The 12,695-nt window shown below is 45.1% G+C and overlaps 1 protein-coding gene across 5 annotated transcripts in view; it reads right to left on the reverse strand.

Moving 5' to 3' along the window:
- The window catches only part of PPP6R2 (protein phosphatase 6 regulatory subunit 2), a 113,920-nt gene that overhangs the window by 42,131 nt on the left and 59,094 nt on the right, over window positions 1-12,695 (reverse strand). For all 5 annotated transcript variants that reach the window (XR_012776457.1, XM_075507557.1, XM_075507232.1 and 2 more), the window contains 2 exons: window positions 4,183-4,248; window positions 2,728-2,840 (listed from right to left, as the gene is read on the reverse strand). Coding sequence is in view for 4 of the 5 variants with exons in the window: in XM_075507557.1 (XP_075363672.1) it covers window positions 2,728-2,840; window positions 4,183-4,248 (179 nt within the window). In the remaining variant the exon portion in view is untranslated. The remainder of the gene's footprint in view (window positions 1-2,727; window positions 2,841-4,182; window positions 4,249-12,695) is intronic.

Raw genomic sequence — 12,695 nt, forward strand, 5'->3', positions numbered from 1 at the left:
GTGTCACAGAGGCTCTCGTGCAAGACCACAGGCAGCGATCTTCTGCCCCACACCCAGCAGGGTTCCACATCCCTCTCTGAAACAACCAAGAAAGTCTGAAAGTACTCAGAAAGTCTGAAAGTACCACGTTCTCCATGGCCCACCACACCGCCCACGACTCTCGCTCAAGTTCCTGGGCTTTCCAGGTGAAAGGACCAAGCTGGAGGCTCACCTCCAAACTTTAAAGGGCTCAAAACTGATACAGACTTGATGAGATGCTGAAGGCTCCACAACCGGGGATGCAATCTGCACTGAAAATCCACCATCATGCTATTTGATAAGGAAAATATTGCGGTAGGGCATGGGACAGAAGGCATGTCTGCCTTCTTTCTGCCGGTGCGGTAAAGGAAATGAAGCATTTAAGAAAGAGCACTTTCTTAAATGCACTCTTAAGAGCACTCTGCCCCCTTGCAGGGGCAGAGTTACATGTCAAGCCCAGGGACGATCCTGAGCACCGCTGCAGAGACCACGACTTTTCAGTGCTTGTGTGCAGCACGATTCATGTCCTGTTTTCACCTACGCACATCAGCTCCTGTCCCAACAGATGCCCCTAATATTCGTGTATGAACTGCCAGTTCAGGAGAAAATAGGAGAAATCAGGAGAAAATAACAGCAATGTCAGAGAAATTAAGAAGCTCTGAGTTGACAAAAACATGTAAAAGAGGAATTTTAAGCCCTAGTTACAGATGCTGTATCATTCACTGCAAGTCTCGTTTCATCCCTTCTCTGTCAAAATGGCACCGTTAGGCCTAAAAGAGTCTTTTTTGGTTTTAACCTCATGTTGAAGCTCCAGTAAATGTTTTTAGGTTTGAAGCAAATATATGAAGCGGTAAACATGCTAATGCGAGTAATTTAAAACTACATTATAAAGAGCAAAGAAACAATGCCAAGGGAACAGACTAAACTTGAAAAATCAACATTTTCTGGTACACAACCCATACTTAACATTATTTGGGAAATAACTCATAATAAAAAGACTCTTTGAAAGTGCAAATTTCTCATCAATATATTCCCTCAGTAATATTAGAGGAGTTAGCTCTGGATTTAGAAGAAAAAAACCCCAAACAAACTTCAAATGAAAAAAATTCTTCCAAGGTTCACTGCAAGTTGCCTGGACACACAACCGCAGGTTCTGAAAAGAAGTGCTGAGCACCGCTAGCTGGGATCACAAGCATCCTTACATCCTTTTTTCAAGAGGACGCCTTCTATCAAATGCAACTTAAAAAACTTGAAATACTACAATTGCTTCTTCTGCCAACTATACGCTAGTGCCATTTTACCACTAGATTACATCTTCAGAACAACCCAACACACCCCAACAGCTTCCAAATGGTGGAATTCACTAGATTCCCCCCCCCCCAATTATTTTAGTGACAGACTACCTTCAAGTAAGTTACACAAGACCATCTGCAAACACGACAAAACACTTAGGAACCAAAACAGCTTTTCTACTTTTCCAGCCAAACTACCAGGGCTAATAAAAGAGAAGAATATCTCTATTTACAAATCTTGTCTGCAACGTTTATCAACCAGAAGGTTGAAAATGATTAAACCAATTATGTATCTGCATTGTGACATGTCATCTCTAATTAAAGTATTGCACAATGTTTCTGAGACACGATGAGATCTCATGATGGTCGCAGGTGACAGGACTTTGAGGAAAAAGAAGTAGCTGACACTAACTCTAATGTATCAAGGGATCTACAGGGATGGTATAGAGAAAGGAGATCTGAATTATCACCGTCTAGCCTCAACGCCACAAATAAATGGACTGACTTTTTGAATGATGAGGGAGGGCTAGGGACACATTTAAAGTGTGCAGGCTTACTTCTTTCAGCGTTCAACCAAATTTGGAGAATAACACCAGGGAGATTAATGATTCAGTCTAAGTAACAGGCAGGCGGACAATCCTCGGTGAGATGTATCAGGCAGTATCTCAGCATCACCTTATCTCTGTGGAAGTGCATGCAACCCAAGGTTCACATTCAGTTAAGAAATCTACAACTGACATTTGACTCAGGAGCCAAAAATGGCACGCCAGAGGACACTCAGCGTGTGTAAGGAGACCTCAGCAAAGGGTGGAAGGCAAGCTGATGATGCCCCGTACAAAGCGCATGGTGACATACGAGCTACTGCGGTGAGAGAACTCCCTCTGTTGTCACAGCATTTTCTTCCCAGTCTTGAAGAACAGCAACTTGATGATCTGCAATCCATCTATACGGTGCAACATGATTACCAGCGGGGAATAAGAGCCACTGACTGGCCAAGTATGACTGAAGCCTTGCACCTAAAGTCACACTTGGCACCAAGGAACACCGTCAACATGGGAATTTTAAGATTTGTCTTTGTGGGATCTCCCTCAACTATCGCCACTGCAGTTCACCCTTCTCCGAATTCACTATGAGCGTTTTAACACACTCACGAGTATTGCCTTGTCTTGAATTAGATTGTGAGCTTTGGGGATCCTTAACCCCAATCTCCTGCCTTCAGACAGAGCTACAAACCCCAGAAATCTCAACAGAGGCGGTGAAGTGATGCTACAACTTAAAAGCAGTATTAAATGGTTGGCACAAATGTCAAGAGTTAAGCAAAGGTTTGACATGCATAGTTTGTGTCTCTAGAGAGCTATCAGTAAGTGACAATATTAGTAGCAATTAGTTTAGCAACAGTCCTCTGACAAGTACTTACGATTCCAGTGCTGTGAGAAGTGGATCAGGCTCAGGTATATCCTGGAGTTGATTGCTCTGGTCTCTGCTCAATCTTATGATATCACACAGGGTCTGGGAAGCATTTGATTGCCTCTGTAAACAATGACATAGAGCACATTTCAGTGCTAACTTGGCTCATTCTGGCCATCAGAGAAAATTTATCATAGCTAGGAATGCAAGAAACTGAATAAATCAATTTTTCAGAACAAGTGCTACCAGCTCTAGATTATTCATCTGGTAAATATAATGTTGATGTGAATTACTAGAAGCATTAACAGATTTTAAAATCAAAAAGCAGGTCTTCCTGAACTTAACAATTAAATGCAGTTAAAGATTTCGGAAAGTGAGGATTCTTTTTTTATCTTCCTGACTAAGTGTGTTAACTTGCAAATTTCAAATACGAGTATTTCATTCTTACTTCTCACTACTCAGGAGGTTTCCTGCATGAAGAAAAATAAATGGCTTGATAAAACCCTTTACAATTTAGTTACTATGTATTAAAAGGCTTTAAAGTAGTATTTTGATAAATTAATCATCTCATTCTGGCTATCAATCGAAGACTCTGTAGCTACTGTATGTGTAAGAGCTTACGCTGTAATTCAGCATTCACCCATAAGATAGCACTGCTGAAGCCATACAAATCAGCATGTTACTCCCCGTTTTTTTCTCTCAGAAGGGGCAATATTTGCTGCGATGAGATGAGGGAATCATATTGTCGCATTAACACCAAAAGAATCCTGTGCCATCCAGTTCGCTTTGCTGCTGGCCCCCGCAGGACTCTTCACAAGTGCCCCCATCCCCGTGGCAGTGAAAGCAGGCCAGCCAGAGATCAACACACCTCTTGGGCTTTTCCTGCTCAGCAGCAGGGATGGCAGTCAACACCTAAATGTGAAACGATAGTGCAGGAAACCGGAATCCAGACCTAGAGCTCCTGGCATGGATGTTTTGTGAAAATTAGGGAAAGAAAAAAAGGGGGGGGGAGAAGAAAGCATGCCTAAAATTTGATACTCAGCATGTCTTTTTCATGGGCTTAGAGAATTGCATCTTGTAGATTTTGTAACTGAATACCTACTTACTTATGGTCTAAAAAGAATTGAAAGTTACAGCGAACTGGTTAATTTTAAAAGTTTTTCAACAGCTTGTTTCAAATAGCAGGTTCCTACTTAAAACCAAGTAAGTTACAACTGACTGCAGATACTGAGACAAACCGATGCAGCAGCAGAATGAACTAAGAAATTGGTAGTAAAGTCAGTCAAAACCAGATCAAAAATACAACAAAACATTTTGGTATTGCGCTTGGCAACCAAAGGACAGGATGTCCATCCATACAGAGTATCTCCTTCCGTAAGTCACCTGGGCATTACCGAAGAGACAGAGAGATTCTTCTGGACCTTACAGGACCCACAAAGACAAAACTTAGTCTTGTCATACTCACATCCTCATCCTGGCTTGAATGGATCAGTTCCACAAGTCTCTGAATAATCTTTGCTTCATTAAGCCACTGGAGGGAAAGGAAGGGGAGAAGAAAATCCTTGTTTGGTATCACAGAACTCAAACCAAGAGGATCTTCGCGAAGCTTTGCATAACACAGGCTTTTCAAGAAGGAAACCCTTTCCTTCTATCTCATAATCAAAGCCACAGGCAATGTACCAACTCCCCTAGGCACAGATAGAGATGCATTTTAATTTGCATCCGTATGTGCGCCCTGCCCGTGGAGCTAAAAACCCAAACACCTTTGGAAAACATGGAACAGATCAGCCATAAACACCACCTCATCTGAAGCAGCACTAGCATAATTATCAACATGTTTTTCTCCTAACATTTCCTATTCTTACAGTCTTACCACTGTTTACACTAAATAATTTCTCAGGCTTTGAGGTGACCTAACAATGCTGCTGTTATACCTCGTCTCCTTGCTCTATGCCAACTTCAGACTACTTCCTTTTCCTAGTGCAAGCTATCACTTTATCTCCCTTTCCTGACCGCATGCAAACCAAGCACGCCGTCTGCAAGCGGTACCTTCCAGTTTCTCTCTTCCCAGCTTCACCTGCAAGCTCAACGTCTTATTGCTGCCCATCCATTTTCCCTCAAATTTCTATGGTTTTCATTCCAGGCGAACTGCTAGATGTCTACATTCATCAAACCAATGAGGCAAATCAGGCAAACGAATGCATTCTCAGTTGCTTTTGAAATAACTGACCAAGCATTAATTAAAAGGAAAAAGACCTGGGAGGTTTCTGCAATGGTATGATCTTCCATCACTCTTCTGATGAGTCATGGGGAAAATGATCAGTCCCCTGCCTTCCACTTCTTTACAAGAAGGCTCTGTGCGTTATCTTCTCCCCTTGAACGCTCATTTTTATGTTATCTATCTACATGACTTCAACTATAATCCTTATGTTGACTCTTTACCAGCTTTGCTCTAATAACCTTCCTACAGATCTCGTCCTGTCCTCTACGATTCCATGTTGAGTATGATGTATGTCTGACTTCCAACAAAAATTCCAGATCACCATTTTTAGTGACTTTTCCCATGAATAAGACTGCTGTTTTCCTACTAAGTCTGAAATGTCTGACTTTGTCTCCTTTCTGGTGTACCTTATTATTGCAAAAATACTAATGCTGTCCAAAAATCTACCCAGCATACAGCTGCGAAACCAAGTGTTTCATTCAAGACCGTATTTTCAGATCTGGTTTCTGTAATTTCTTCTTCCCGACATCCAGTTTACCCAAAAGTTCAAAAAACTGGGTTCCTAAGATATTTTTCCTCACTAATCTCCTACCAACCCATCTCTTCAGATTCCTCCACTGGTTTCTAGTTTTTCAGCATCAAAATTAAACTCCTGAACCTTCTTCTCAAGACCATCACAGTACAGTTGATCCCTGCCTTAATACGTCAGTCTTGCCACCTTCATTCCACCAGCAAAGCAACTGCCCATTCCCTCCCTGCTCAGTTAGCCCGCAAGCATCTTTTCTCATCTCCCTGTGCTTGGACGTGACTACTGAAATCCTTCTTTCAAATCCTAAGACACAGTCTTCTGATGACAGCTCAGGTAGCTGTCAATTGGCAATTTACCAAAACAGCTTCATCAAGATTAATGAAATTCTCCTCATTTATATCTTCTAAAAAACAGCCGCTCAAATCTATCACTTATGCCTACTGGCAGTCTCTGTAACAATAAAATTACCCCTCTCTCCTCTCCCTTGCTCTGTGCTGTATTTGCATGTTTCATTCTGCATCATCAGTTACACACCCCACGTTTGCACAGCACCATGATTACGAGCCCACATTTTGGCTGCAATCTCTCGGTATTCCCACAGTATTAACACATTGCACAACTTCAATAAAAAAACCCTACATCAATTTTTACCTGCACGTTTCCTTTCTTCAAATAATAAGCTCCATAGATATGGCACAGTGGGTGTTTCAGCCTGTTTGTTGCTTCATGCAGGACCTCCCTCCCAATCCGTGTCAGCAGAGGAAGTTTTACCTATCAAAGTTCCATCTACCCTTACGCCTTCCACAGCCCAGAAGAAAACTACTTATTAACACTCCCGCATTAAATGTGTTTTCTTTCCCTTGCAGAGCACAGCAAGTTAAATCCCAGCCCTCCATTGTAGTTTCAGCTCTATTCTGTAGCAACATCCTCCCCCAATTCCACATCGGTTGAGCCTGTGGGCCTTATTAATTAAAAACGGGAGTGACACAGTAAGCAAGGATAAGAAGGTTTGCTCTTTTTGCCTGGACTGCCATAATAATGGGCTTGGGGGAGTTGGGTGGCCACAGAGAGAAGTACTGAAGGGAGAGAAGCATGATCATTCATCTGAACAAAGGAATTACTGTTCCTGGGAACTGAGGGACACAGAAAATGAAATTCAAAAGCAAAAAAACCCCAACTGAAATAATCTGTTAAGATCAAAGAGCAATATCAAAATTTGGTGAATTAAGCAGCACCTAGTAAACCTGGAAGAGATCAGCTCCTCTGCCTGGGGGCTGTTGTCGAAGAGATGGACTTTGACATTCACAAGAAAAGGAATACTCTCTGTAACTGACTCCTCAAATGAACGCTGACACTTGCAGGACTTACCTACCTAGACTGAAGTGCAATAGCGTTACCCTCAGCGTCTCCCTTAAGAGTCACACCTGAAACACAAGCTCTTCTGCCCAGCAGCGTGTTTGTCTCACCGATCAATGACACACTTGTAAGGAATTCACGGCCAGAAACCTTGCACCTATGTGCAACTTGAATTATTCTACAGGAAAAGGAAGACTGCAAGATGCAGGAGCAGCAAGCAGGAGGCAGTTGATGTAGCAGTTGTTTGTGGTCTGCAAACAACCCGGGCTCCTGTTTGCTGCCTCCTGATTAGGGAGCGTTGGGCTTCTGCTCAACTGCTGCTGGGGAGCACCTGTATCACGTATGCTCAGGCACCTCCGAACAAGTGGGACATGGCAAACTGGTCCAGGCAAACTGGGACTCAGCAGTTAATGAGGCAGCGGGCATGGAAGGGAGTGTGGAGGTGCTGCTCAAGGCTGCATGGGACTGCAGGATCGGTGCAACCACAGTGGTGACACGCAAGAGGGCACGGTCCCCACCACCAGCTGAGGCAACTATATTTGGCACATGGGAGGCCTCAACCCACGTGGAGCTCCTGAGAGAGGGCACGGCCAACCAGGTCCCAAGCTGTGGGGCATGCCTGATGCTTCTCCTTGGTGGACAAAATGGTCCTCACCCACTGCGGATGCACTCTCATAAAGGCGCTGCGCTGCCAAGTGATGGGAGTTATGGGCAGAGGTGAGAAGACAATGTAATATTATATTCTGGATGAAAAGAATTTCAACAGGGTTTTTTTTACAGAGACCATGGAAACAGTCAGGGTTTTCTGGACCCCAGTTTTGCACAGAAGACGGGATAGCCAGAGACTACACGGGAATTAGAGGATGGAGATTCCCAAGGCGGGAGTGGCTGGAAGCTGGCAAGATGGGAAAAGCTCTTTCACCACCAGGAGATGTGCATTTACAGAACAGGCGTAATGGCCTGGCGGTAACAGGCGAGGAGGAACAGGTTTCCTCAAGGGAGTCATCAGAGCCTGAAACTCGCACCAACAAAAGAGGAGGCGGCAGATGAGCGTGGCTGGAGACTCCCTTCCACAGGGAACGAAGAACCCACTCACCAGCCAGGTTTGCTGTTTCAACAAGCATGCTGCTCGCCAGCAGCTCAGACCCCCCAGCGTGTGGGGAGACTGCCAAGACTCATCCAGCCCTTGGACGACCGCTCCTTCCTGATGCCATGTGCGCACCGATACCACTGCCAAGGGACATCTCAGGTGTATCACGAGTAACTACAGGGCCCTGCTAGGGCAAAGCCCTGGAGAAGTCCCTGTGCTGCCCATCACATCCTTTGCCAGGTTCAACTCTGTCTGAGCTTTGGCTTTCCTAACAACATCCCTGCCTCCTCAGGCAGCCTCTCACCACCGCTCCCGAGTGCTCCATCCCCACTCCACCATCTCAGCACTGTCTGCGTGTGTGGGAGCTCAGGCAGGAGCGCCCTGCTCACCCATGCGGACCTTCTCCCACGCTTGCTTGACGTCCTGCACATCGGGATGGATCGTTTCGCTTAAGTACTAACTCTTACCTTTCTCTGCGATGACTTCCCTCCCACATAACCTGCTACTAGGCTCAAGGACGAGGCTGGCCTAACAGCAGACATAACTGCCAACCAGTACTGCTCAGTGTTTTCATTAAAGACTTGGAAAATGGGAAAAAACGCACCCATAGCAAGTTTGTGAACAATACCACATTGGGGGGCAGCAGCTGATATGCAGGAGGGGAGAAACCTAGACATGCTGGAGAAATGGCCTGGGAGGAACCTCAGAAGTTCAAAAAAGGCAAAGTGCAAAGTCCTGCATGGGGGATGGAATAACCCCACGCAGCAGGACGGGGTGGGGGTCAATCACCCAGGAACAGCTTGCGGAAAAGGCCAAGAGGGCCCTTAGTGGTCCAGAAGTCAGTGTTGTACCCCTGCAGCAAAGAAAGCCCAACCACATCCCCGGCCATGACAGCCCGACGGCAGCCATAGGGGCGAAGGCAGGGAGTGCTCCCCTCCATTCAGCATCGGTGAGACCCATCAAGATACTGGGGCCAGGCTGGGGCTCACCAGTGCAGGACAGACATTGCAATAGTGCAGCAGGTCCTGTGGAGGCCACCGAGATGGCTGGGGCTGGAGCACATGAGGTCAGAGGAGAGGCTGAGTGGGGTTTGCTCAGCCTGGAGAGGAGGAGGAGAAGGCGAAGGGGAGATCCTGTTGCGATCTGTGACTGCTTAGTGGGGTGGGGAGAGATGAGGGAGCCAGGATGCTCTCGGAGGTGCCATGATGGGATGAGAGGCATGACATGCAACAAGGGAAATTCCAACCAGATATTAGGAAAAAAACCCCCTCCACTTGAGGGTGATCAAACACTGGAAGAGGGCCCAGGCAGATCTCCACTCCTGGAGACACTGAACACTCATCTGGATAAGGCCTTGAGCAATCTGCTTCAATGGGACCTGCTCTGCGGAGGCAACGGGACCTTCCTGGGGGCCTCCCAACCTGCATTATACTATGAATGGATCTTTCAGGTCTTGCAGAGTCAATGCTTAAGAAAGTCTGTTATAACAGGACTTCAACAAAACTTTGTTTTCTAAAGCCTGCTGAAAATATACCTAATAACAGTGTGACTTTGGCTTGGATATTCCTAATCAGCCACAGTAAAAGAAAGTTCATACCTTAAGATGGTAGTCAAACAAGGGACTCTGCAACAATCAACAGACCAAGCTGTTTGATCTTTCAAGGATCACAACATCAATAGTCACTTCACTGAAGTATTCACATTAAACTTTCCTCAGCTGAGGACTGATCTTGCAGTAGGACAGTTTTTGTTACAAGAGAAAGATACCTGCGTTAGTCTGATCTACCTCTGGGAGCTACCGTTTCTTTAGGGTAAAGACGGCAGGAAGAATACACCCTTTTTATTCTTGCCGTTTGTTACCTGCAACAGAAAAAAGCAGGACAACGTGCAGGAGGGTTTTTTTCCTGTGCTATGATCACTATCTGTGTTAGACTGACAAAAAGGGTACACGATGCCCTGGCTACAAGTGGTGAAAACTGGAAGATCAGTCCAACCACAGAGGTACTGAGCTTGTGAGGGGTTTCTGCAGAAGCCAGGGTCCACGCCTGGGCGCTCTTCACCAGTAGCCAGGGAGAAGAGACGGATCCAGCCGGGACAAGCAGATTTCTCTTCAGAGTAACAGGGATCACGTTCTCCTGATCACCAGGGAAACCGCGTCAGGCGTGTCGAATGGTGTAGCCTGTTCCGCAGCCCAAAGGTGGGGTTTTGCAGTGAGATCCCAGTGACTCGCCCTGCTCCAGCCGAGCCATAGTGGGTTTTCTCCTCCAGGCCTGAATCAGGAGGACAGGCTAATTCTCCTCAGTAAAGACTATACAACAGAAGCTGTACTTTTTGTCACCAAGGCAAGCATAAGAAGATGAAGTGCAGAAGAGATATCCACAATAACTGGATCTGCTTCACATAAATTCCTAGTACTTGCCAGCAAAATCAGATGTGGAGTCTTCTCACAGCAATTGTCCCTCTGCATTTTTCTAGGTAAGATTTTATACTAGTAACACGCAGACAGAGGACAGACTTCTTTGATGCTGCTTATCTTGCTTCAAGATGCAACCCATATCTGAGCTTTCTTGCTGCACAAGAAGTAAATTATTTAAAGTCAGTATTATTTCTTTCACAAACCCACAGAGACATTCCAGGATCAAATGACAGCGATCAAAGAGAATATGCTGTCATCCACCTGTACGATGCCAGATTTGCCCAAGGATACCAAAATGTAGGTGCCTGAAAGACAAGCCTGCTGGAAGGACCTCCTCAGAGGTTTCTGATGAAGACTCTTCTAGTATTTTCAACTGTGAGAGTCCAGAAAGAGGGAGGAGACAGGGCTGTAAAGATGCAATGTAGACAAGAGATTATTTCACTTACTTCGCACCTACCCATGGGCTGCTGAATCTGGAGGCTTTCTTGTACAGTGGTGCTTCTGTCAAACTGGGGACAGAAGCATGGAGGAACAGCATGTGCTAGCCAGGTTTTTTCCTGATGGCACAGCTCTCCAAAACAACAAAATCCGGGCTACACGAACAAAACATTCCTCTGTCATGCATGAACAGAAGGAAATAGATAAAGAATTACCATATTTGCATGGTAATTGTAGGCCCTCAATTACAGACCAAGGAAGAGAAAGGGAAAAAACATCACGAACAGTTTAAGAACATATAAAATGGCACTGCCACCTTCTCTCTGCTCATACTCATCCACTTATCTTCTGCTCCTTTCTCCTCCCTTATCATTGCACAAGTCCATCCAAAAAAAACCCAAACCAACCCAACTCAAGGAATTGAGCTGGCTGAAAACAATCCTGGCAAAAAATAGAAATAAGAGAGAGGTGTTTTCAGTTGGATCAACTCCCTAGTCCATGTCGCCTTACAACCACATGAACACTTCAGCTGGCAAAGACTCAAGAGGAGCTGGACGGGCAGAACAAGCAGTAAGGTGAAAGCAGGACTGCCTCTTTCTGTGGCAATGCCAACTTAGAGCGCTCGTGGAATTGCTGGCCCAGCTTCACTCGGCACTGGAAGTCAAACGCTTGCACTAGGACAGTGAGAACCTCCACCCTAGCTAACATCATCTGAGCAAGGGGTAGACAAGGCAACTTCAAGCACACACTTTAGAAGGTCCATTCAGTAGAAAACAGAGCAGAGGATGGAGCCACCAGCACTGTCCAGCTATCACAGCCTAAGGATCTCTAAAATGGAAGGCCAGAGAATTAGACTCTTGTGCAATTATCAGGGAGTCTCTGACTTGCCAGGTCAAAGCAACAATGCGGACATCAAATCCCTAAGGAGAGGTACTGTGGCACTTGCTATGCAGCATATAATTCTGTTTAACTGAAAACTTAAGATATCATCTTCATAAATCTGACACTGTAAAACACTACCTTTCCAGACAGCAAAAAATGTATAACGAACCAGCTAAAGTTCACAGAAAGATTTTGCCAGCATAGCAATGTCAAGTGGAGAGGTGGTCTTTTCACACCCCTAAGTGATGTACCCTCGACAGCAGCACTTTCTACTGAAAAACTGTGCTCCTCAAAACTTTACTTGGATATCAAAGTTTTCAGCTTTTGCTAAGTCACACCAGTGCAAAGTAGAAGGCATTTTGTTGTTTCGATAACATTCATATTCTACTTGGGAAGCAGCTGCAGCATAAACTGGAGACCCTGATGTAATGTTAGACCTCCTGAGATACCATCCAGCAGCAGGGTACATCAATACTAGGGAAGTCTTAAAGTACAAAGTTTAATTGCTGTCACTGTGTTATCAAAGTAACTGATAAACAGCTAACAAAAATCTATGGCACAGGATGTCTATCCAAAACACTAGCTGCTGCGTGGAGGAAGATGTGCAAATAGGGACAAAAACCCTGAATATGGCATTTAAAGACATACTGTAAACATGCCGTGCTGCATGCAGGTCCAACATACGGACAGAGCAATCGATCAACTGGAAACTGTTTAACAGAAGATGACAACACACAGGAATCTATCACATAATATATAAGAAGTTAATTAAATGCAGACAAATGAAAAAGTGCAGCTCGGATCCAGATGACGAGACAGGTGGACTCCGCTGTGCTGTTTGATAAGGGGTGCACAGCCTTACGGTGACCATCTAACACGCTGCTTGATGGACCACGTTCTCCTGCATTTCAGCAGTGAGGAGTGGGAGAAGAGTGGCTAAGCAGGAGCGAGACCCTGGGAAGATCAGCCAACTGCAGCTGTACGAGTTCCTGAAAAATTAATAATAATACTTTTCCTCTTGCTAAAACTCAAAAGCGTCTGATACC

This window comes from Mycteria americana, chromosome 1 (assembly GCF_035582795.1).
Source record: "Mycteria americana isolate JAX WOST 10 ecotype Jacksonville Zoo and Gardens chromosome 1, USCA_MyAme_1.0, whole genome shotgun sequence".
NCBI lineage: Eukaryota > Metazoa > Chordata > Aves > Ciconiiformes > Ciconiidae > Mycteria > Mycteria americana.